The following is a 26,965-nucleotide window of genomic DNA, read 5'->3' on the forward strand; positions in this document are numbered from 1 at the left end:
CCAGCACAATAGTCTTGGCTCTACTGCAGTATTTCAGTTGATAACTGCCATTATGTAAGTTGTCCTAACTGAAGACATCACAGCTATGTTCAACGTCCTGTTTACGTCGTTCTTGTAATATCCACCCGAATCCCCATCATCCTGCCTTTTTATTTTTATTTTTTTTAAAATATATTTTATTGATATTTTACAGAGAGGAAGGGAGAGGGATAGAGAGCTAGAAACATCGATGAGAGAGAAACATCGATCAGCTGCCTCCTGCACACCCCCCACTGGGGATGTGCCCACAACCAAGGTACATGCCCTTGACCGGAATCGAACCCGGGACCCTTCAGTCCGCAGGCCGACGCTCTATCCGCTGAGCCAAACCGGTTTCGGCATCATCCTGCCTTTTTAATGTTCAGACCACTGGTTCTGGCCATGGAGTTTGCACTTCTTAACTGCTTCCCAACTGTTCCTCTAAAATGTAGCAAGAGGGCACTGACCTTAAATGAGTGAGATCATGTGACATTTCACTCATTTGTGGAATATAATGAACAACATAAACTGATGAACAAAAACAGATCCAGAGACAGAGAAACAATGATCAGACCATCAAACCTCAGAGGGAAGGTAGGGGAGGGGGGGAAGGGGAAGAGAACAACCAAAGGACTTGTATGCATGCATATAACCCTAACCAATGGACACAGGCAATAGGGGGGTGAGGGCATGAGTGGGGGATGGGGGGGTAATAGGGGAACGACACATATGTAACACCTTAATCAATAAAGAAATTTAAAAAAAGAGAGAGAGCACTGACCTTGGAGCCAGAAAACCTTGTTTCAAATCCTAGCTCCATCTGGTAATTTAATGTCTTTGATCCTCAGTTTCTGCTGTAAATAGGGGCTCCAAATATTTGCCCCATGGGTTTGTAGAGAGAGAATTAATTAAGGCCTTGTATATAAGTGCTTAGAAGAGTTCTTATTACCCAACATTCAATCAATAGTAGCTACTATTATGATTTGTACTGTCTTATCCACAGTTTTCTCTGTCTAGTATAGTCCATAAACTTCCATTAAGGGACTGGTGGGAAGTTTTGAGTCAGAGTGGCATCCCAACTCTGCCATTTACAAGATATGTGACCTAAAGCAACTTATTTAATTTCTTTGATCTTCATTTAGTTCTATCATCAGAAAACTGCATCCAAACAGGTACAAGAATTAAATATAGAGTATTTATCATAAGCCATGGCTCATTATAGTTTCTGAACATTTTTTCATATCTTTTACATAGAGTAAAAAATTATTTAGTCTTGATTTGTTTGCTTTCTGTCCTCTATATTGTTCTCTTTAAATATAGTGTCTGGATTTTCAGTGCAAGGAGTGCACCTGATTTTATTCTGTTTCCCTATCAGTCCCTAGCAAGATAGGCACCAATAAATATTATTGATGGAGCTATGACAATAGCTGAACTTGCTTGCGCCAACATAAAACACAGGCGCACATAGAGAAAAATAAACTAAACAATAAATATCTTTGTACAACTTGGTCGAGTGAGAGAGAAATCTAAAAGATGCTGGCATCAGCTTTACAATCTTTCCCAATTGAGAAAATCACATTATATGGCCTGAATCAGAGAAAAAAGTGAGTCCCACTGTTTTTTCTCATTCCATAGATACAGAGAAGGACATTGGTGATATACTACATTAAAAGACTATCATTTTCCATTACATGATGGTGAAAACAAAGGACTATGATGTGTGCCCACTGAGTACACTAGTTAGCAACACTGTGCCTACTAGTCTTAAATAAAGTAACATATCCCTCTTCCTGAAAGAAGCAAATCTCTCTTCCTAAAATAGGGATAATCAAATTAGACAAAACAGATTAACGTAAGTGAAATGCAAAGTTCTTATAAAAAGAAGATAACTACAATAAATACAGGTAAAATTATAATGTTAAAATGAAGGGTCTAAGTATTCAGAGGGTCCATTTGAGGAAAATACACTATAGGATGACTTCATGAAGACTATGGGTCCAGAGCAGCATTGACAGAAGTAGATGACATATGCATTAAAGATACACTGGGGATAATTTCACAGGAGTGTTCAATACAAAAACAATCCTCAGTATTTGAAATATGAAATGTTCAAACTTGGAGAAGGTTTAAAGTTCTGTCCGTGAATATACAGCAGTAATAGTTATTAATATTTTGAAAATATGTGTAAAATATGTGTATATAAGTAATGCTGTTATATTTTACTATATGTAATATACATATATATCATATTCTTTGAAGACTTCAAACTCATTTCACATACATTATCTTATTTTATTCCTATACAAATAAAGGAGAGAGTAGAGCTAATTTTCACAGTAATCATTCATAAAGAGAAAAAAGGCAAGATTATCTAAACTATTCCTTCCTCCTATGCATTCAGGAAAAGAGCATTCAATAAGAGATTATTAAACTTAATATTTTGAAGTTTATATATATATATATATATATATGTGTATATATATGTATATATATATACACACACACACACACATATATATACAGTGTAAAATTAGTAATGATAAAGCTCATAAAAAAATAAAAATGAAAGGTTATAAACATATGGGTAATGGTAAACCATGAACTGCATTATTCACAGATGAAAGACTTCAAGGCCACTCTTATTTCTCTCACAAGTTCTACTCTAAAAGAACAGACTCTTGAAAGGAGAGACCACTTTGTTATTTTCCACATCTGCCTCTCATTCTTCAAAGTTGTTGGTAGCAGGATCACCACATCCTGTGTGCTGATTCCTTTGCAGGGCGCTTAGAGAGAATTAATGGGCTCCAAGGGAGCTGCTCTAGTGCTGTGATGACTGCTTCGAGTTGTGAGGACAAACAGACTGAAAGAAGAAATGTTGAATATCTGAAAATTCAAACATTACAGTGACTGGCTCACACGGGAATGAAAGATTGGCATTTATATTGTATAATTCTATTCTGGGAAAGAATAAATTCATATTTCTAAATAACAACAGTAGCTTATAATAGCATTTTATTGTATTATTATATTCTGGCAACTATTCTAAGGCCTTTTCATGGATTCACCAATTTAATGCCACATAAGGAAAGTACAATTAATATTTATATTTATACAGGAGAGAATTGAGGCTGAGAGCAGTTAAGTAGCTTGTCTGAGGCCAAACTATTTGTAGACATTTCAGGAATCATAGTATGGAAGTCTTAATTGCTATGCTTCCTCTCAAACACTAAAATTTTCCACTAATTTAGAATGAAACCTTTCTTCACTAAATGCATTTGAAGAGTCAGCTTTACTCACTATGAATATAAATTGGAATAAATTCCAGAGTCATAAACATTAAAACATGCTATCAAATCATATACTTATTCTAGATAAAGAAAAACAATGACCTTGGAGCAGATTCACAGATGTACTGAATTGAGAGAACATGTGTCCACCCTCTATTTTAATGATGAAGAAATGGATTCTAGAAGAGGTAGATTTAGTTCACCTAATGTTATATAGGCAAATAAAGGCAGAGGAAGACAAATAACACAGATATTCATATTTCCAGACAAGTGACTATGCTCCCACACCACAGTTCAGAATCTTACATCCTCTACTTCCTCTAACTAATTTATTGCCTGAGTAGGCAGATGTAGTACATATCTTCAAAGTTAATTATTGAATTATTAACAGACAACCATCTGCCCTGGCTAATCTAGTGAGCATACTCTGAAGAGATTATCGAAGTAGTTTGCTGCTTGAAGTTAACAATTTGTGAAATGCAAGCTAATTTGAAATCAGAGGAAGCTTCCATTCCTTGAAAACTTTCAAAGAGAACGTTATCACACAAATATGACATTTGCCATATCAAGATCAAGTATGCCAACCAGTTTATGGTATAATGCCAAGCTAGATTTAAGGTGTCTAATAACTAATATTCTATTCTAGGTAATAACTAAGCGCAAAAAGAGTACACTGATTTCTTTTTTTTAAATTTAAGATAAAATATATTTTGTGTCATTTGATATATGAGCAGTTTTACATCATTTTCCCCAAGTTTCACTGAAGTATAATGAACAAATAAAAACTGGCTGTATTTGAGCTGTACTACTTGATGTTTAGATACATGTGTACATTGTGAAATAATCACTGCAATCAAGCTAATTAATATACTCACTACCTCACATAGTACCATTCTTTTCTTTTTTCTTTTCTTTGTGTTTTTTTTTTGTGTGTGTGTGTGTGTTGAGAACACTTACAATCTACCCACTTAGCAAATTTCAAGTATACAATACATTATCGTTAACTATACAACATTACTGCACATTACATCTCCAGAATCTATGAATAGTGAATAACTAATATTTTGTACCTTTTGGCCAACATCTTTCTACCCAACAGCAGAAAAATAGACATTCTTATCAAGAAAATATGAAACATTTTCCAGGACAGCTTACATGTAAGGTCACAAAACAAGTCTTAAATTTAAGAAAATAGAAATCATTCCAAGTATCTTTTCTGACCACAGTGGAATGAAACTATAAATCAGTAATAGTAAGAAAACAGAAAAAAATTCATAAATATATGAAAACTAAACAAAACACTCTTTAATGATCGGGTTAAAAAGGAAATCACAGGAAAAATTTTTAAAGTATCTCAAAACAGATAAAAATGAAAACACAACATACCAAAATTAGGGAATGCAAAAAAAGCAATAGTAAGAGGAAAGTTTATAGGGATAAATGCTGACATTTAAAAAAAAGATATTAAATAAACAAACAAATTTTACACCTCAAGAAACTAGAGAAGGAACAAGACCCTACTAAACCCCCATATAAACAATCAATGTAAGAGAAACCAAGACCGCAAAAGGAGGACAAACTGTTAAAAAGTTAGAAAGAGTAGAGTTCAGTTTGGTTCCATAAGCATTTATTGAATGCTTCTATGCATGCTATGCATTGTGCCAAGAGACTAGTTTTTGAGCTATTTACACTATATGGGGTATAAACAGATAGTTTCAGTACAATGTGGTCATCTCAGTGACAGACATGCTCCATGGACAAGAAAACCATGGAACAAGGCACTGAGTACAGCCAAAGATGTGACAGGAGCCTCTGGAGAGATGATAACATATAAGCAGTCTTCAAGGTTAGTAGGAATTAACAAGATATGAGAAAATCAAAGTCATGCCAGGCCAAAGAAACAGCATGAACAACAGAAAAGGGCATGGAGCACAAGAGTGGAGAGAGGGAGAGAGAATGGCCTGCAAGGAGCTATCAGGGTTGATGCCACTGAGAGAAAAATAAAATCAGATCGAAGAGGCCCTTTGACTTTTGAAGTCACTGTTGGCTTTTGCTACAGCAGCTTCTATGAAGTGATGTGGACAGAACTTGGACTCCCGTGGAATGAAGAATATGTTCAGACAGTGTGGGTAGAGTGTTTTTTCAAGGATCTTAGTGCAGAAGAAAATGAAGATAGGCTAGCTAGAAGTGGAAAATTTTCTAAAAGGCTTAGTTTTGTGATTACAGAGAATTGAGTATGTTTGTAAGTCATAGGAAAGAAACCAGAGTTCAGAGAAAAGTTTTCAAAATGTAGCTTAGGCCACTCAGTGGTGTGGAGACGACCAGCTGAACATTTCAATTGCGAGAGGATTCAGACTCCGGCTACTTCTTTTTGGATTCCATTGCCCTAGAAGCTGAATCGGAAAAGTTATTGCTACAACATACATCTGGAGGGAAAAAATGGCGGCGGAATAGAAAGACGTGTCCCGAGCCTTGTCCTGGAGCAGATAGAAAGAACAGCTGAGGGTCACATGGGGAGTGTCTGTTGGTGAGTTAAGGGACAGCTATACTCCAAGAGAAGGTGGTGGACTGCTGGACAGGGTTTCCCTGACCGGGCAGCCCCCACTGCTGCTAGGTTCCCTCCTGGAGCCAACGGCTCAGAAGCGGAGACCGCGTCATCTTGAAGGGGAAAGTGGATGTTATCGGAAGCCTGAAGATCTACAACTGTGGCACCCACCAAACAGCTGCGAACCCCAGAGCACCGATCCCCAATTGGCGCAAACACGCGGATTCAGAGGAGCTCTACACTCCACCACGGAAAGGTCAGATTTCGCCTGGGATAAGGAGAGACAGAACTACATAACCAGACACCTGGAGAAGAAAGACCATGGGGAGACAAAGAAACAGCCCACATATGAAAGAAAAGCAGGCATCACCAGAAAAGGAAGTAAATAAAATGGAGGCAAGCAACCTGTCAGAGAAAGAATTCAGAGAAATGGTCGTAAGGTGGCTGAAAAGAATGAAAGACAAATTCGAAAATTTGAGTAAGAACCAAGAGGAAATGAAGAAGAACCAAGAAGAAATGAAAAATGACATCGCTGCTGTAAAGAACTCAATAGAAAGCATCAAGAGTAGACTGAAAGAAGCAGAGGACCGCATCAGTGAGCTAGAAGACAAGGTAGAGAAAAATACCCAAGTAGAGCATCTTCTAGAAAAAAAAATTAAAAAGCAAGAAGAGAGCCTAAGGGAACTTTGGGACTACACAAAACAAAACAACATCCGCATAATAGGGGTTTGAGAAGGAGAGGAAACTGAGCAAGGAATAGAAAACCTGTTTGAAGAAATAATGACAGAAAACTTCCCTGATATAGGGAAGGAAAAAACCCACACAAATCCAAGAAGCTCACAGAGTCCCAAGCAAAATGAACCCCAAAAGACCAAAACCAAGGCACATTATAATTAAATTGGCAAACACCAACGACAAAGTAAGAATCTTAAAAGCAGCCAGAGAGAGACAGAAAGTTACCTACAAAGGAACCCCAATCAGACTAGCAACTGATTTCTCAACAGAAACTCATCAAGCCAGAAGGGAATGGAATAAAATATACAGAGTCATGCAAAGGAAGGGTCTGAATCCAAGAATACTGTACCCAGCAAGGCTATCAATCAAAATTGAAGGTGAAATCAGGAGCTTCACAGACAAAAAAGGACTAAGGGAGTTTGCTACCACCAAACCAGCAATGCAAGAAATGCTAAAGTGTCTGCTGTAAAAAAAGAAGAAATAGGAAGCGAAGAAGGAACACAGGGGTATAAAATAAAAATGGCGACAAATAAGTACCTATCAATAATAACTTTAAATGTAAATGGATTAAATGCCCCAATCAAAAGATGTAGGGTAACAAATTGGATAAGAAAACATGACCCATATATCTGCTGTCTATAGGAAACCCACCTTAGAAAAAAGGACACACACAGACTGAGGGTGAAGGGATGGAAAAAGGCTTTTCAGGCGAATGGAAATGAAAAAAAAGCTGGGGTAGCAATACTTATATCTGACAAATTAGATCTCAAAGTGAAGGACATAACAAGAGATAAGGAAGGCCACTTCATAATACTAAAGGGAGCAATCCAACAAGAAGAAATAATTCTGGTAAACATATACGCACCAAATACAGGAGCCCCCAAATACATAAAAAAAAACTCTTGGAGGATATCAAAGAAGAGATTGACAGCAATACAATCATAGTAGGAGACTTTAATGCCCCACTATCACCATTGGACAAATCCTCTAAACAAAATATCAGCAAAGAAACATCAATCCTAAATGACTCACTAGACCAGATGGAATTGATTGAGATCTTCAGAGCATTTCACCCCAAAGCCACAGAATATACATTCTTCTCAAGTGCACATGGGTCATTTTCAAAGATAGACCATATGTTGGGTCATAGGTAAAGTCTCTTCAAATTCAAGATAGAAATCATATCAAGCATCTTCTCAGATCACAGTGGCATAAAACTGGAAATCAACTACAATAAAAACAATCCAAAAAGATCAAACACATGGAGACTAAACAGCATGCTATTAAACAATGATTGGGTTACCAGGGAGATCAAGGAAGAAATAAAAAAACAACATGGCAACAAATGACAATGAAAACACAACAATCCAAAATCTATGGGACACAGTGAAAGCAGTCTTGAGAGGGAAGTTCATAGCTCTACAAGCCTACTGCCAAAAAAACAAGAAATAATGGTAATAAATTACCTAACCATACAACTTAAAGAGTTAGAAAGAGAGCAACAAGAAAAACCCAGTGTAAGCAGAAGGAAGGAAATAATAAAGATCAGAGTGGAGATAAACGACATTGAGACCAAAAAAACAATACAAAAGATCAACAAAACCAAGAGCTGGTTCTTTGAAAGGATAAACAAGATTGATGAACCTCTAGCCAGGCTCACCAAGAAGCAAAGAGAGAGGACCCAAATACACAAAATCAGAAATGAATGAGGTGAAATAACAACAGACCCCACCGAAATACAAAGGATTGTTAAAAAATACTATGAACAACTCTATTCCAACAAACTGGACAACCTAGAGGAAATGGACATATTCCTAGAAAAATATAACCTTCCAAAACTCAATCAGGAAGAATCTAAACATCTCAATAGGCAAATAATTATGGAAGAAATTGAAGCAGTCATCAAAAAGCTTCCAGCAAACAAAAGCCTGGGGCCAGACGGCTTCACAGGGGAGTTTTACCAAACATTCAAAGAAGAACTAAAACCTATCCTCCTCAGACTATTCCAAAAAATTCAAGAGGAAGGAACACTTGCAAGCTCATTCTATGAAGCCAGCATCACCCTAATACCAAAACCAGATAAAGACAATACAATGAAAGAGAATTACAGGCCAATATCCCTAATGAACATAGATGACAAAATCCTCAACAAAATTCTAGCAAATCGGATCCAGCACTACATCAGAAAGATCAGACACCATGACCAGGTAGGATTTATCCCAGGAATGCAAGGATAATACAATATCAGCAAATCAATAAACGTGATACATCACATAAACAAATTGAGAGATAAAAATCACATAATCATATAAATTGATGCAGAAAAAGCATTTGACAAAATCCAACACCCTTTCTTGATAAAATCTCTCAACAAGGTGGGAATAGAAGGATCATACCTCAACATAATAAAAGCTATCTATGATAAACCCACAGCTAACATCATACTCAATGGGCAAAAACTAAAACCATTTCCCCTAAGAACAGGAACAAGACAGGGATGCCCACTCTCACCACTCCTGTTCGACGTAGTACTGGAAGTATTAGCCATTGCAATTAGACAAGAAGAAGAAATAAAAGACATCCAAATTGGAAAAGAAGAAGTAAAGCTGTCCTTATTTGCAGATGACATGATATTGTATATTAAAAAACCCGAAAGACTCCATAAATATACTAATAGACAATAAATGAATTCGGCAATGTAGCAGTTTACAAATTTAATGCCAAGAAATCTATGGCATTTCTATACACCAATAGTGAACTTACAGAAAGAGAGACTAAAAAAGCAATCCCATTTCCCATCGCACCAAAAAAATTAAGATACTTAGGAATAAACTTAACTAAGGAGGTAAAAGACCTATAGGCGGAAAAGTACAAGACACTGAAAAAAGAGATAGAGGAAGACGTAAACAGATGGAAGAACATACCTTGTTCATGGATTGGGAGAATCAACATCATTAAAATGTCCATACTACCCAAAGCAATCTATAGATTCAATGCAATCCCCATTAAAATACCAACGGCATATTTCACAGACCTAGAAAGAACTCTCCAAAAATTCATCTGGAATTAAAAAAAGACCCCAAATAGCCACAGCAATCCTAAGAAAGAAGAACAAAGTAGGTGGGATCTCAATACCAGATTTTAAGCTGTATTACAAAGCCACTGTTCTCAAAACTGCCTGGTACTGGCACAAGAACAGACCTATAGATCAATGGAATAGAACAGAGAACCCAGATATCGACCCAAATCACTATGCTCAATTAATATTTGACAAAGGAGGCATGAACATACAATGGAGTCAAGACAGTCTCTTCAATAAATGGTGTTGGGAAACTTGGACAGATACATGCAAAAAAATGAAACTAGACCACCAACTTACACCATACACAAAAATAAACTCAAAATGGATCAAGGACTTAAACATATGATGAGAAACCATAAAAATACTAGAGGAATCCACAGCCAGAAAAATCTCTGACATATGCCGAAGCAATTTCTTCACCGATACTGCTCCTAGGGCAATGGAAACTAAAGAGAAAATAAACAAATGGGACTACATCAAAATAGAAAGCTTTTGCACAGCAAAGGAGACCATCAATAAAACAACAAGAAAGTCCACTGCATGGGAGAATATATTTGCCAATGATATCAACGATAAGGGTTTAATCTCCAACATTTACAGGGAACTCATGCAACTTAACAAAAAGAAGATAAACAACCCAATCAAAAAATGGGCAACTGATCTAAATAGACACTTTTCGAAAGAAGACAGAAGGAAGGCCAAGAGACATATGAAAACCTGCTCACAGTCACTAATCATCAGAGAGATGCAAATCAAAACAACAATGCAGTACCATCTCACACCTATCAGAATGGCTATTATCAACAAATCAACAAATGACAAGTGCTGGCGAGGATGCAGAGAAAAAGGAACCCTCATGCACTGTTGGTAGGAATGCAGACTGGTGCAGCCACTGTGGAGAACAGTATGGAGTTTCCTCAAAAAACTAAAAATGGAACTCCCATTTGACCCAGTGATCCCACTTCTATGAATATATCCCAAGAAACTAGAAACACCAATCAGAAAGGATATATGTACCCCTATGTTCATAGCAGCACAATTCACCATAGCTAAGATTTGGAAACAGGCTAAGTGCCCATCAGCAGATGAGTGGATTAAAAAACTGTGGTACATCTACACAATGGAATACTACCCTGCGGTAAAAAAGAAGGAGTTCTTACCATTTGCAACAACATGGATGGAGATGGAGAGCATTATGCTAAGTGAAATAAGCCAGGCAGAGAAAGATAAATATCACATGATCTCACTCATTTGTGGATTATAATGAACAACATAAATTGATGAACAAAAATAGATCCAGAGACAGAGAAACATCAATCAGAACGTCAAACTTCAGGGAAGGTAGGGGAGGGTGGGGTAAGGGGAAGAGATCAACCAAAGGACTTATATGCATGCATATAACCCTAATCAATGGACACAGACAACAGGGGGGTGGGGTCATGAATGGGAGGTGGGGGGTAATGGGGTTATAAGGACACATATGTAATACCTTAATCAATAAAGAAATTTAAAAAAATGTAGCTTACTTCATTCACTCTTCTGCAAAAACAAGTATTTACAGAGCATCTACTGTTCTTGAGCACATAATTCCAGATAAAGATAAACAACCAAGACCCTTTTAGAGGTGGTTTAATGGGTCAAAATCTGACTTAAATAACCCAACCATTTAGAGATAGAAAACCAGCCAGGTAAAAATTAAGGAACGCTAATATCTTCAAGTGGTGACTGGAAGAATTCCACAAATATAGAAAATAGTCTCTAATTTTTTTCAGAATCATTGCATTGCAGGATTTTACGGTTTTAAAGGACCTTGACATGGCCTAATACTATTATCCACATCCCACATATAAAATTCCCTTCTCCTCATTCCTCGTCTGATTTGAGAGACTTTATATAATAGAGAACCTTTTATTTAAGAAGTTGCCTATTCTACTACTGGACAATTAAATTTATCTCTAATTATTCCCAAAATATTGCCCTCTATAACTCTGCATTACTACACTATTTCCTTTATTTTTTTTTTTTTTTTTTTTTTTTTTTCAAATTTTTATTAAGGTATTATATGTGTACATATCTTATCATTGCCCCCGACCCCCACCCCACTCCCATATATGCCCTCACCCCCCAATGTTTTGCATCCGTTGGTTACTCTTATATACATGCATATAAGTCCTTCAGTTGATCTCTTATTTCCCCCACCTCTCCCTAACCTTACCACTGTAATTTGACAGTCTGTTTGATGCTTTACTGCCTCTGTAACTATCTTTTTGTTCATCAGTTTATAATGTTTTTCATTATCCCCAAATGAGTGGGATCATGTGGTATTTTTCTTTCATTGACTGGCTTATTTCACTTAGCATAATGTTCTCTAATTCCATCCAAGTGCCTACAAATGGTAGTAATTCCTTCTTTTTTACGGCAGCATAGTATTCCATTGTGTAGATGTACCATAGTTTTCTGATCCAGTCATCTGCTGATGGGCATTTAGGCTGTTTCCAAATCTTAGCTATTGTAAATTGTGCTGCTATGAACATAGGGGTGCATATATCCTTTCTGATTGGTGTTTCTGGTTTCTTAGGATATATTCCTAGGAGTGGGATTACTGGGTCAAATGGGAGTTCCATTTTCAGTTTTTTGAGGAAACTCCATACTGTTCTCCACAGTGGCTGCACCAGTCTGCATTCCCACCAGCAGTGCACGAGGGTTCCTTTTTCTCCGCATCCTCGCCAACACTTGTCGTTTGTTGATTTGTTGATGATAGCCATTCTGACAGGTGTGAGATGGTATCGCATTGTTGTTTTGATTTGCATCTCTCGGATAATTAGTGACTTTGAGCATGTTTTCATGTGTCTCTTGGCCTTCCTTCTGTCTTCTTTCGAAAAGCTTCTATTTAGGTCCGTTGCCCATTTTTTTATTGGATCATTTATCTTCCTTTTATTAAGTTGTATAAGCTGCCTGTAGATGTTGGAAATTAAACCTTTATCAGTGATACCATTTGCAAATATGTTCTCCCATACAGTGGGGTTTCTTGTTGTTTTGTTGATGGTTTCTTTTGCTGTGCAAAAGCTTTTTATTTTGATGTAGTCCCATTTGTTTATTTTCTGTTTGGCTTCCATTACCCTAGGGGCAGTATCACTGAAAAAGTTCTTTTGGCATATGTCTGAGATTTTGCTGCCTGTGGATTCCTCTAGTATTTTTATGGTTTCCCGTCTTATATTTAAGTCCTGTACCCATTTTGAGTTTATTTTTGTGTATGGTGTAAGTTGGTGATCTAGTTTCATTTTTTTGCATGTATCTGTCCAATTTTCCCAACACCATTTATTAAAGAGACTGTCTTGACTCCATTGTATGCTCATGCCTCCTTTGTCAAATATTAAATGCGCATATTGGTTTGGGTCGATATCTGGATTCTCTATTCTGTTCCATTGATCTATATGTCTGTTCTTGTGCCAGTACCAGGCTGTTTTGAGGACAGTGGCTTTGTAATACAGCTTGAAATCTGGTATTGAGATCCCTCCTACTTTATTCTTCTTTCTCAGGATTGCTGTGGCTATTCGGGGTCTTTTTTTATTCCAGATGAATTTTTGGAGAGTTCTTTCTAGGTCTGTGAAATATGCTGTTGGTATTTTAATGGGGAGTGCATTGAATCTATAGATTGCTTTGGGTAGTATGGACATTTTAATGATGTTGATTCTACCAATCCATGAACATGGTATGTTCTTCCATCTGTTTACATCTTCCTCTATCTCTTTTTTCAGTGTCCTGTAGTTTTCCGCATATAGGTCTTTTACCTCCTTGGTTAGGTTTATTCCTAAGTATCTTAATTTTTTTGGTGCGATGGAAAATGGGATTGCTTTTTTAGTCTCTCTTTCTGTAAGTTCATTGTTGGTGTATAGAAATGCCATAGATTTCTTGGTGTTAATTTTGTATCCTGCTACATTGCCGAATTCATTTATTAAGTCTGTTAGTTTTTTGATGGAGTCTTTCGGGTTTTTTATGTACAATATCATGTCATCTGCAAATAAGGACAGCTTTACTTCTTCTTTTCCAATTTGGATGCCTTTTATTTCTTCTTCTTGTCTAATTGCAGTGGCTAATACTTCCAGTACTATGTCAAACAGGAGTGGTGAGAGTGGGCATCCCTGTCTTGTTCCTGTTCTTAGGGGAAATGGTTTTAGTTTTTGCCCATTGAGTATGATGTTAGCTGTGGGTTTATCATATATAGCTTTTATGATGTTGAGGTATGATCCTTCTATTCCCACCTTGTTGAGAGTTTTTATCAAGAAAGGGTGTTGGATTTTGTCAAATGCTTTTTCTGCATCAATTGATATGACTATGTGATTTTTATCTCTCAATTTGTTTATGTGATGTATCACATTTATTGATTTGCGGATATTGAACCATCCTTGCATTCCTGGGATAAATCCTACTTGGTCATGGTGTATGATCTTTCTGATGTACTGCTGGATCCTATTTGCTAGAATTTTATTGAGGATTTTGGCATCTACATTCATGAGGGATATTGGCCTGTAATTCTCCTTCATTGTGTTGTCTTTATCTGGTTTTTGTATTAGGGTGATGCTGGCTTCATAGAAGGAGCTGGGAAGTGTTCCTTCCTCTTGAATTTTTTGGAATAGCCTGAGGAGGATAGGTTTTAGTTCTTTCTTGAATGTTTGGTAGAACTCTCCTGTGAAGCCGTCTGGCCCCGGGCTTTTGTTTGCCGGAAGCTCTTTGATGACTGCTTCAATTTCTTCCATAGTTACTGGCATGTTGAGCTGTTTAGATTCTTCCTGATTGAGTTTTGGAAGGTTATATTTTTCTAGGAATATGTCCATTTCCTCCAGGTTGTCCAGTTTGTTGGAATAGAGTTGTTCGTAGTATTTTTTAACAATCCTTTGTATTTCGGCAGGATCTGTTGTTATTTCACCTCTTTCATTTCTGATCTTGTTTATTTGGGTCCTCTCCCTTTGCTTCTTGGTGAGCCTGGCTAGAGGTTCATCAATCTTGTTTATCCTTTCAAAGAACCAGCTCTTGGTTTTGTTGATCTTTTGTATTGTTTCTTTGGTCTCTATGTCGTTTATCTGTGCTCTGATCTTTATTATTTCCTTCCTTCTGCTTACACTGGGCTTTTCTTGTTGCTCTTTTTCTAACTCTTTGAGTTGTTGGGTTAGGTAATTTATTACCCCTGTTTCTTGTTTTTTGCAGTAGGCTTGTAGAGCTATGAACTTCCCTCTCAAGACTGCTTTCGCTGTGTCCCATAGATTTTGGATTGTAGTGTTTTCATTGTCATTTGTTGTCATGATGTTTTTTATTTCTTCTTTGATCTCTCTGGTAACCCAGTCATGGTTTAATAGCATGCTGTTTAGTCTCCATGTGTTTGATTTCTTTGGGTTGTTTTTATTGTAGTTGATTTCCAGTTTTATGCCACTGTGGTCTGAGAAGATGCTTGATATGATTTCTATCTTCTTGAATTTGAAGAGACTTTGCCTATGTCCCAACATATGGTCTATCTTTGAAAATGACCCATGTGCGCTTGAGAAGAATGTATATTCTGTGGCTTTGGGGTGAAATGTTCTGAAGATGTCAATTAATTCCATCTGGTCTAGTGAGTCATTTAGGATTGATGTTTCTTTGCTGATGTTTTGTTTAGAGGATTTGTCCAATGGTGATAGTGGGGTATTAAAGTCTCCTACTATGATTGTATTGCTGTCAATGTCTCCCTTAATATCCTCCAGGAGTTTTTTTATGTATTTGGGTGCTCCTGTATTGGGTGCATATATGTTTACCAGAGTTATTTCTTCTTGTTGGATTGCTCCCTTTAGTATTATGAAATGGCCTTCCTTATCTCTTGTTATGTCCTTCAGTTTGAGATCTAATTTGTCAGAAATAAGTATTGCTACCCCAGCTTTTTTTTCAGTTCCATTTGCCTGGAAAACCTTTTTCCATCCCTTCACCCTCAGTCTGTGTGCGTCTTTTTTTCTGAGGTGGGTTTCTTGTAGACAGCAGATATATGGGTTGTGTTTTCTTATCCAATCTGTTACCCTATGTCTTTTGATTGGGGCATCTAATCCATTTACATTTAAAGTTATTATTGATAGGTACTTATTTGTCGCCATTCCTATTCTTTACCCCTGTGTTACTTCTTCGCTTCCTGTTTCTTTCTTTCTTTCTTTTTTTTTTTTTTTTTACAGTAGACCCTTTAGCATTTCTTGCATTGCTGGTTTGGTGGTAATAAATTCCCTTAGTCCTTTTTTGTCTGTGAAGCTCCTGATTTCACCTTCAATTTTGATTGACAGCCTTGCTGGGTACAGTATTCTTGGATTCAGCCCCTTCCTTTGCATGACTTTGTATATTTCATTCCATTCCCTTCTGGCCTGATGAGTTTCTGTTGAGAAATCAGTTGCTAGTCTGATGGGGGTTCCTTTGTATGTAACTTTCTGTCTCTCTCTTGCTGCTTTTAAGATTCTTACTTTGTCGTTGGTGTTTGCCAATTTAATTATAATGTGCCTTGGCGTCGGTCTTTTGGGGTTCATTTTGCTTGGGATTCTGTGAGCTTCTTGGATTTGTGTGGGTTTTTTCTTCCCTATATCTGGGAAATTTTCTGTCATTATTTCTTCAAAGAGGTTTTCTATTCCTTGCTCAGCTTCCTTTCCTTCTGGAACCCCTATTATGCGGATGTTGTTTTGTTTCGTGTTGTCCCAAAGTTCCCTTAGGCTCTCCTCCTGCCTTTTAATTTTTTTTTCTAGAAGTTGCTTTTCTTGGGTATTTTTTTCCATCTTGTCTTCTAGCTCACTGATGCGGTCCTCTGCTTCTTCTAGTCTACTCTTGATGCTTTCTATTGAGTTCTTTACAGCAGCGATGTCATTTTTCATTTCTTCTTGGTTCTTCTTCATTTCCTCTTGGTTCTTGCTCATATTGTCAAATTTGTCTTCCATTCTTTTCAGCCACCTTATGACCATTTCTCTGAATTCTTTTTCTGGAAGGTTGCTTGCCTCCATTTCGTTTACTTCCTTTTCTGGTGATGCCTGCTTTTCTTTCATATGCGGGCTGCTTCTTTGTCTCCCCATGGTCTCTCTTCTCTGGGTGTCTGGTTATGTAGTTCTCTCTCTCCTGGGTTGATTTAAAGGCACAAAATACAGCACTACCAGGTACAACTCACAAGGCACTGAACAGAAATGTATTCACGATATTAATAACCTCCAATAAAGGTGACCACCAGAGAAAGGCAAATTAGGTGATAGGAGAGAAAGAAGAAGAGGAAAAAAGAAAGAAAGAAAGAAAAAAAAGAAAAAAGGAGTGTGAAAATGAAATTGGGAAAAGGGAAAGTAAAGAGAAAAAAAAAAAGTAAGAGAGACAAGAAAGTGACTAAGAGAGAAAGGGGAACAGACTATATATATTGGGGATAAAACTCCAATAGAACAATCACTGATCCCAGCAAATGCCAGCAACAAGTGCCTGGGGATTAATACAAACTACAACACCAACTAATATGGATTGAGGCAAGGGAAAGCTGAAGCACAAAACAAACAAAAAAATAAACAAAAGAAGAATAAGCAAAACAATCTCACAAAAACAGCATAAAAATTGGATATAATCTACATTCAAGCAAACAACAACAAAAGGACAGAGAGAAGGACAAGTTTATGGATAGCTCAGACAGCGAAGGGAGAGGTGTATGTGGACTTGGAGCAGGGGATTAGAGATTAGATATGTAAGTAGGGTGAAATTTTGACAAGGGGTAAACAGAAAGAATAGGGAAAATCTAAAGCAGTAAAAGGGTAAGACAAACAGGACACTGAAAAGGGGGAGGTTAGGAAGAGAGTGATGGCCTAAAGGTAGAGTTGAGATAGAGTAAAACGATGCTAAAGGAAAGATAAAAAATAGAATGTAGAACCCTAATCCCAAAATAAAATGAAGAGAAAATAAAATGACACTTTAAAAAAAAAAAAAAAAAAAAAAAGATAAAATAGCAGTAGTAGTAATACGGATTGAAAATAAAAATGTAATCATTAAAAAGGTAAAATCAAGTGATGAAAAAAGAAAAAAAAGTTTCTTGATTAAAGGATGCAAAAAATGAAAATAAAAAAAAATAAAAAAATAAAAAAATAAAAGGTAAAAATAAAATGTGAAGTAGTGAAGGTCATTCACTTCCTCTGTTTTTCTGTTTGGCACGCCTGTTTCTCAGTCCAGACAGTATTGCAGTTCCCTGCGATCCACTGCTCTTCGGTGTTGTAAGCCAGTCCTGATTTTAAGCAGGCGGTGTGTCTTAATTTCTCGTATTCCTTTATTTTTGATTACGCAAGAGTCAATTTGTGATTCAGCCCCTGGGTGGCAGTGTTTCTGGATTAACTTCCGGGTCTATCTATGGCCTCTCTAGGCAGTGTTAGAGCCTTCTTTCCCTGTGGCACTGCCACCGGCCTGTGGGCGTGGTCTGCCTCAGAGCTGACTCTCTGATGGTCACTCCCCGCTCCGATCCCCAGGTTCCAGAAAAACAACTTTCCCCTGCAGTCTCCCAGGGTGTCCCCAACTGGGTGATCCTATGTATTGGGCTTAGTAATCAGAAGCAAGGATTTGAAGAGGAAAAAGCCCAAGTGTGCGAACTCCAGGACTGCGAGTAAACCCAGGCACAAAGGGAGCGCACGGGCTGCGCGTAAGTCTGGACAGCCTGAAATTCTTAGGGTGTCCCTGCACTTCAGATCAAAATGGGTTGCTTTTTAGAGTGCCCTTCTCTTAGCAGCTCTGAGGACCCCTTTCCACAATCACAGATCACGCCAGCCCCTACAGCCACGGATTTTTCTAGGCACAGACTTCCCTGGTCCTCCAGCTCCCGCAAAACGCGCGTTCCTCTCTCCCGCCGGGACCAGAGACCTCACCTTATCCCAGGCGAAATCTGACCTTTCCGTGGTGGAGTGTAGAGCTCCTCTGAACCCGTGTGCTTGCGCCAGTTGGGGAGCGTTGTTCTGGGGCTCGCAGCTGTTCCTAGGGTGCCGCAGTTGTGGATTCTCAGGCTTCAGATAAGCTCCACTTTCCGGATCAAGATGGCGCAGACTCCGCGTCCAAGCCCGCAGCTCCGGGAGGGGACCCAGCCGCAGTTGGTGCTGCCAGGTCAGGGGAACCCCGTTCAGCAGTCCCCCACCTCCTTCTGGAATTCAGCTGTCTCCCAACCAGCCAACAAACACTCCTTGTGCGTCCCTCAGCTGTTCTTTCTTTCTGCTCCGGGACAAGGCTCGGAACACGTCTGTCTATTCCGCCGCCATTATTCCCTCTCCTCTACACTATTTCCTTTATATATAGCAATTCTTTAAATATCAAAAGATACTGAACATATACTAGTATACACACTAAATATTTTATCTTTCAAACCGACCTTTCACAATTCCTTCATTTCTTTTTCATATGACATTATTTTCATCCTAGTCCCCTTCTTTCAGATGGTTTTTTGTTCATTTGTTTGTTTTGTTAATTCTCACCCAAGAATATTTTTCCATTGATTTTTTTTTTTAAGAGAGAGAGAGTGGAAGGGAGGGGGAATGGTGAGAGACAGAGATCGATGTGAGAAAGACACATCGATTGGTTGCCTCCCGCACACACCCCACAGGTGATCAAACCTGCAGCCTCACAGGTGATCAAACCTGTATGTGCCCTTGACAAGGAATTGAACCCGTGACCCTTCCATACTTGGGCTGATGCTCTAATCACTGAACTGCACTGGCTAGGCTCCAGATGCTTTCTAATAAGTTAATTATTTTTTCTCCTCCCCATTAACCTGAACACAAATTTCCAAATGTGAAAGAATAAAATAAGATCATAACATTATATATGGCATTTTTAAAAGCAATCCTACCAACTGCTTTTGTTTGAATTATGGACAATTATAATGCACAAGGACTTAACCACATAAACTGCAACCAACTCAAGTTTCCCATACTTCATTTCTGCAATTATTTTTAATATAAAACTAAGATAAAGATTTCCATATTTCCCTATCTTGTGCTTTTTATACCAAAAGCCCAATTTCATTTCAACACTGATTTAGTAAACTACCATTTGGCTATTCCTCTAAAATTTGGCCTCCTGCAACTCTAAATATGTGTTTTAAGTATTTATAAAAGGCACAGATAAAATTAAACATAATGATCATATGAGCAAAATTTTTCTAATATAAACACAGAAATCTTATTCCTGGGTGACATTAATCCATGTAACAGAATCTTAAAGCAAAAATTTATTTAGCTATAAATCTGGTCAGCCTATGATTTTCTTCCATGTTTGTGTATCCATCATCAGAAACCAGTGAAAACATCTACCTAAAATCAAGACATCATACATTTGGAAACCCATTAATCCTATAAGAAAAGGTGAATCTTTGTTGCTTATTTTAGGATAACTATTTTCTTTACTAAGATTCTAAAATCAGTATTAATATAATATTTTCTAGAAATCTATTAGGGATAGACATCAAGTTTTTAGTGTACATTTTTCAGAATTTAATTTTTTATGGCATTGTTCCACAAATAAAGATAAAAAAATGTCCCCTGTCCCAATTCTAAGTTTTCTACTCTGACGTAGAACTACTTCCCAAAATGTTTCAGTAAAATAATATTATGTATATGTTGCATTAATTTCATTTTATTACCTCATATAAAACTGTTGTGTTCCCATGAAGAAGCGGTCCATAACAGATATAGGAATGTCCAACAACCCAGCCTAAGTCAGAAGCTGCCCACCACACCTAAAAAAATATAACATAATAAGATGCATGTGTCTTAATCAGAGAAATGTCATGTAAAGTGAATTTATATCCATGATTACCTCTCCAGGTTGAAGTCCATAGATAGAAGACATTGTCCAGTTTAGCATTACAGCATAACCCCCAGTGGGCCTAACCACACCCTAAATGAAAGAAAAAATAAAACTAAAATTAATAATGTGTTAAAAGAATCTCTGTCTTCCTAGTATCTACCTAAAAAGGTTTCTGTTTAAAGTATGTCATCTTTCTTAAGCTACAAATCACTTTGGCTTTTATATAATTGTATCTGAGTCATTACTTCTTTGGCTCCTCCAATAATAAACACAGAATAAATTGTCCACATCAGTCCACTTGCAGAATCCATTCTCACAGATCATTCTTGACCTTTTAAATAAAAACTTAGGATTTCACAGAATCACATGCAATAAGAATGTATTCTAGTGGTAACATAAATTAAAAACATTACATTTTCAGGTGTATTTCCAGAACAAAAATGAAAACTCAAAATTAAGTGCACAGAAAGACCAAAGGTAGCCGTGTGTCTAAAATAAAGACTAACATAGGATGTCTATCCCCTAATATTATTACATTTTAGTATGTTTAGAAGAAAAAAAGACATGTTCTACCAGAGCCTCATTACAATGCTGCACTGGGGATCATGCTAGCCCAGTACTGAGCTGAGCAATTCTTTAGTGCTGAATTCTGGAACTCTGAGGAATCAACTCTGGTGGGTTGGATCTAAGGCTGACAGATTTGCCTTATATTACATTTTGGGCAACAGTAGGGATTGAACCAGCTTCTAGCAGCTATCCACAACATTGAACATATGCAACTTTTATGCAGTCATACTTGAAAACTGAGCAAAGTATCATGATAAATAAGAACTGATGGTAAATTTAATAATTTTGTTTACTGCTTTATTATAAATATTAGTCATCATTGGCTCAAAAAAGGACCTGATATTAATATTTAAAGCAGGAAGGTGAATGCTTGCTAAGAAATATTCAATATTTCACTCAAATGCAATATGAAGCATTTTTAGTAGAGCCATAATAATTACTCTGTGCAGAAAATAATTATTTTACTCAAAGGGCACATGTGGTTCTAGTGTACCTAATTGCACCACTTTGGCATAGTTCTGCAACTGTAACACACATACGTAAATGAGTGAATACAAAAGAAATCGACTTTCTGTCAGTTACTAAAATTTCTGCTCTCCTCGGGTACCACTAATAAAACATAGGTACCAAGCTGTGGAACACATTTTATCTACTAGCAGTAACACCTGGTCCCTTAGCAAATATCATTTTGTTGACATTTGACAGCTACTTTCTGGGTTGTATGACATAGTTAGCATGCAGCTGGCTCTCTTGATCACTTTGGGAGAATTAAAAATCCTAAGCATCTCCCCATGTAAGGTGGGCAGCTCTTTCCCCAATTTATTCTGTATTATCTTTCATGTATTTTGCTAATTCCTTTGTCCTATTGAGAAGGTCGTTTCCTATGGTTTAATAGCTTGATGAATTTGATGGTAATCAACTTGCAAAAGCTCTTTTCTGAAAAACTGTATTCATTTTGTGGAGAAAAAAGTGAACTTTTTCATAGAAAATATGTTATCCATATATTACAGTAGACAGTGATAATGTCAGTAATGATTGCACTCAAAATGTTTTAGAATTTTCTCTCCACCTCCTGTCTCTGCATTCAGACCTCATTTTTATCAAAAATTATAAATATTATAATGGGTCAAATTTTAGGTTATGTAGTATGAGGGTAAGGTAAATCAACTAGAAGTGATAAAAAGGAATCAAAGGCTTGGGATGACATAAATAAATAGCAATTCATTTGGGACATTTAGAAGATAACTTAAAGGATAGGTTACAAAATTTCTATTTACCTCTCAAGTGATTACTTTTTAAAGTATTTTTACCAACGCTGCTCTGCCTGTAGAATGGTACATATTTAATTCATTTGACCCCCCCAAAAAAGTGAGGCTTAAAAATGAGATCATGCATGGTAAAGCATTTAAAATTATAAATGCTAAAATTTAAAATCTTATTAACAAAATTATTTCCTTAGTTCTAGCAATTTTTGATTTTTATTTCTCCTTGTGCTAATCCCACCCAAAAGGCAGAAATGTCAAAATAATTAGGTTACCATCAAAGACTCTCATTAAAAACAATTAAAATGGAGGTAAAGGAAAGATAAAATCCATATTTGCTTTTTTAAAAAATATATTTCTTTATTGATTTCAGAGAGGAAGGGAGAAGGAGAGACAGAAACATCAATGATGACAGAGAATCACTGATTGGCTGCCTCCTGCAGAGCCACCACTGGGGATCAAGCCCGCATCCCAGGCATGTGCCCTTGGCTGTAATCGAACCTGGGACCCTTCAGTCCGTAGGCTGACGCTCTATACACTGAGCCAAGCCATATTTGCTTTTTATTGGTCTCTGAAATCCACTTATTTTTATTTTGTTAAAGGATGAGTGAAATAATTTCCATCAATCATCACTTTGTCATTCACTAATTTAAACTCTAGATCTGAAATTTAGTATTGCCTCCAAAATATTCAGATAATAGTTTGCAATTTTCTGAACATTTAATATGGTGCAGAAAAAAGAACTGCATCATTTCATATTCTTCATTCAGATCTTTTACAAGAAGATTGAAGGTTAAAAAAATTAAAAGATTATGTTAAAAAAGAGGTTATTACAATATTGCTATTAACATGTGTCTAAAAAGAAAGTATTTTTGTTTCTTGTTTATAATCCTACTTTACAGGTAATGATAAAATGCAAAAGAGAAATCTTACTGAGCCTTTGAAAACACATAAATCATGTTTTAAAAAATCATCATATTCTAAGTACACCAAATTGATCAAAAACTAAAAATAGTATCTGAACATATATTTGAAACTTGGGTATGAGGTAAAAATACTTATTTAATGTCAATGCTTAACCCTGAAACATAAGCACACTGCATTTTACCCTTTTGAGTCTCTGTTATTACTTTTTTATGTATTTACACTCTATATACCTTAAAAGTAAAGACAGTCGATGACCTAATATATGCTCAGAAAAACTCTGTAACCTGCCAATGTACTGCTCTGTTTTCTGTGGAATTGGCCATTATACTTAGTCTTCTGCAGAACTTGAAAGGCAGCCAGGTGGGAATAACACTCCATTCCACAAATAAAGACATAAAAATGAATTCTACCTCAGAAACAGGAAAGGAGACAATGAGAATGTGCTCTTTAAAAAAAGAAAAGAAAAGGAATAAAATGGTAAAAGCCACTTTCAATGTAAGGGCATTTTTAAAAATTCAATCTGTACAAATAAAATGGAAGGCTAACCATTAATTACCCAGGAGTGGGACCAGAGAATTGTCACAGATGGCTCCATGTGGTGTCCAGCTTAATGAGCTGTCTTTGAAGACAAGGACAGCCACAAATGGGACCGTTAAAGTAAAACAGAAACCAGGTAAATATCAAGTGTTATGCAGTTTTGGTTGTTGCAAGTTAAAATAGTTAGAACAATATGGGTTGTAGCAGAAGAGGAAGGAAGACTGAGGTGTTTGATAAGAATAAGAGCTTGAAATTCTTCATCCTAAACATGTTTTTAAATTGATCTATAAAAATAAGAGAAAAATCTCAAAATACTCAGGTAAAAGAATTCTGGAATATGTGACATACTTTGCTTCCTAAATTGAGCCCCTCTGTCACCCAAATCTGTGATAAAGGCTTATATAAGGAAAATGTACATTTACATACGAGATATACATATTTATTCACACACACGTATGTAAATGTATCTATCTATACGTATTGTGTGTTTACATATGTTTTACTTATGCATGTTTTATCTATTTCATATATATTAATTTCAGCCTGACAAGTTGAGAAAAAGAAATAAAGCAAGAAGAAAGAAGAAAAATATTTTGCCTGAAGAAAATCCATCACTAAGTAATGGTTGCGGTCAGCAAATTGAGAAGAAAAAAGGTATGGTTCTGATAACTTAAAAAAATCCAACACATCAACATTATTCTTTTCTTATAATGGCTAGGCAGATGATATTCCCTCTTCCTAGAGTAAGTCTCCACCCCCACCCCTCTTCTGAACTTGGTTAGCTCCTAGTTCATCACACAAGGCTGAAAGCCCATCACTACCCCTCCGTGATATCAAGCAAAAAGCAGAGGTGCTGCCACCTCTGCTGGACATTGTCCAGGATCCCACAGTAACCGCGTTCCATCCTCTTCCATGGCCCCATGGCCTGCACACCTCCTCCGAGCACTGACAGCCCGGACCTAGTGCTGGGTCTCCACTATGCTGGTGTCTTTGTCTGTCAGCACAGTGTCTGGCATAGAAGAGTACTTCAATACATTTGTCCACAGGTTAAATGACTGAACGTTAATTGAATGAGCACATGTATGAAAAATCTTCTTAAAAATACTCTTCTTGGTTCAGGGGAAACCTTTGAAACTTGTAAAACTTAGTGAATCATATCAGTAGAAATGGAATGGTTCCATTTAGGATATTTCAGCAAACATAAAATCTCTTGCTACAAGCTCTGATGCTGCCTCTATGAGCAGTAGACATTTTTATTGATCTGAACAACTGTGAGGTAATGGGCAACGAACGGTGTAACAAGTCCAGCATTTTAACTACAGGAACTGTAACACAGATAAGAAACTTCACTGCTTTTATAGTTGACTTTTTAATTTTTTTTTGGGGGGGAGGGTAGGGAATATGAATAAGTCCCCTAACGTGCAGGAATGAAGTGACATAAGCTGTATAAATGCACATTGGGAGGAAAGCCCTTATCTACCCCTTCCTGGCATGCCTTCCTTTCAGGCTTCTCCTTTTGGTTTCTTTTCCCCTGATCTCCTTTGGCACCGGACTTATTTTTTACTTTTTTTTTTTGAGGGGGGGGGTGCGGGGGGAGGGGTGCGTGTGGAATAGGTTTCACTATCCCTCAGTGATACCAAGCAAAAAGAAGATAAATATGACTGTCACTAAATCTCCCACTTCCCCAAGGGCACCCCATCCAGATGAGGAATTCTTCGATCATGAAGCTCTTTGAAGTATCCTGAATGCTGGCAACCTATCCAAACAGGAGAGAGGCCCACAAGACAGTAATGTATGCAAAGCAGCACGGCTGTGGCTGCCAGGATATTCACAGCAGCTAACAGATTAACCTGTCATAGAGCAACCTGACAAACCCAGGGCTGGCAGAAGCAGAGATGCAAATACGCCCTAAACATAACTGCAAATTCTAACCAAAGAACAGACTGTCTTATGTGTATCTTATATGTGCCTAGGAGAAATGAGCATTTTTAAGCAGGATGGGCTAACATTATTTTTCCTCATGAAGATTAAAGATTGAGAAATAAAACTATCTGATGACATAAAATTTATATCTAAATGCTGCATAAATGAATGTGGGCTCATCTTTCCTGTACTTCTATTCTGAGAACCCAAATATTAAATGTTCAGATCCCATTAATCCTGATTATACCTACCAAAACTGAAGTGAGAATCTTATGAAGAAAAAGGATGCTGGAAGCTAACTGCAGGAGTAAGAGATCATTTAAGAAATGACTTTTGGGCAATGTATAATCTCAAGGCATTTGAAATTCTAAAGTTCACTAAGGAGATGACAGAAGTATTTCTTAGTGATCTTGAGAGACGATTAGTTTCTCTTGCCATGCTACATGTCCGACTTTCCAAAATCTACCGACTCCCCTGATGTAAACACCAGACCTCACACTGATGACCCAGAGGGTCTACCAGAATCTACAAACCCAGATGTATTTCTTGGACTCAGATCTTCACCTCCAACTATTGACTAAGCATCTTCATGTTAAAAATGACACATCACACGCAATATGTTAAAAAAAAAAACAACAACAACAATAACAACTCTCCGTTTCCCCAGCCCTAATTCTTCCTCCTGTGTTTCTAGCTCAGGAAATGTTCAAAAGTTCTCCCATGTTCTCAGGTTCAAAGTCTTGGACTCCTCCTCTGCCTCCGTCCTATCCTTGAACCAAATTGATTCCTCCTTATTAAGTGAGCTGTCCTAAGTAAAGGCCTAAACTAATGAAACAACCTGAAATATCCTTGCCTCTGTTGTTTATATGTGCTTATATTTCCAATAAAATGTTGCAAGGGTTACTTTCCTTCATGTTTTTTCTCCTGCTTAAAAAGTATTAGTGCCCTCCATCCCTTACATACAGAATATGAACCTAAACTTCTTACTTCAAGAGTGTTTGGCTCTCGCCTATATGTATAGCCATTTCTTCTTCCCTTGCACAGCCTGCACTATCCATCCTGAAAGCTCCCTTACACATTCCTGCCTTTGCTTATGCTGGACCACTCTGCCTGGGATGCCCTCCTCACTGTGATGTCACTCTCTGAAGTTCTATTCATCCTTCCAGGGTCACCTTATCAAGAGCTTTCTCTGATAGAAATGTACTCCCACTTCTCCCATCACTCTGCCCCCTTGCCCCACTTTATGTTTCTTCATATCACTTACATTGCAGAGCTCTTT

The 26,965-nt window shown here is 37.2% G+C and overlaps 1 protein-coding gene across 1 annotated transcript in view; it reads right to left on the reverse strand.

Moving 5' to 3' along the window:
• Positions 1-26,965, reverse strand: part of ACSS3 (acyl-CoA synthetase short chain family member 3) — a 195,958-nt gene that overhangs the window by 80,047 nt on the left and 88,946 nt on the right. The window contains exons 6-7 of the mRNA XM_080661591.1: positions 20,480-20,560; positions 20,304-20,399 (exon numbers count right to left, since the gene is read on the reverse strand). Of these exons, the coding sequence (XP_080517717.1) occupies positions 20,304-20,399; positions 20,480-20,560 (177 nt within the window). The remainder of the gene's footprint in view (positions 1-20,303; positions 20,400-20,479; positions 20,561-26,965) is intronic.

The sequence above is a fragment of the Plecotus auritus genome (genome assembly GCF_963455305.1).
Source record: "Plecotus auritus genome assembly, chromosome: 3".
Lineage (NCBI taxonomy): Eukaryota > Metazoa > Chordata > Mammalia > Chiroptera > Vespertilionidae > Plecotus > Plecotus auritus.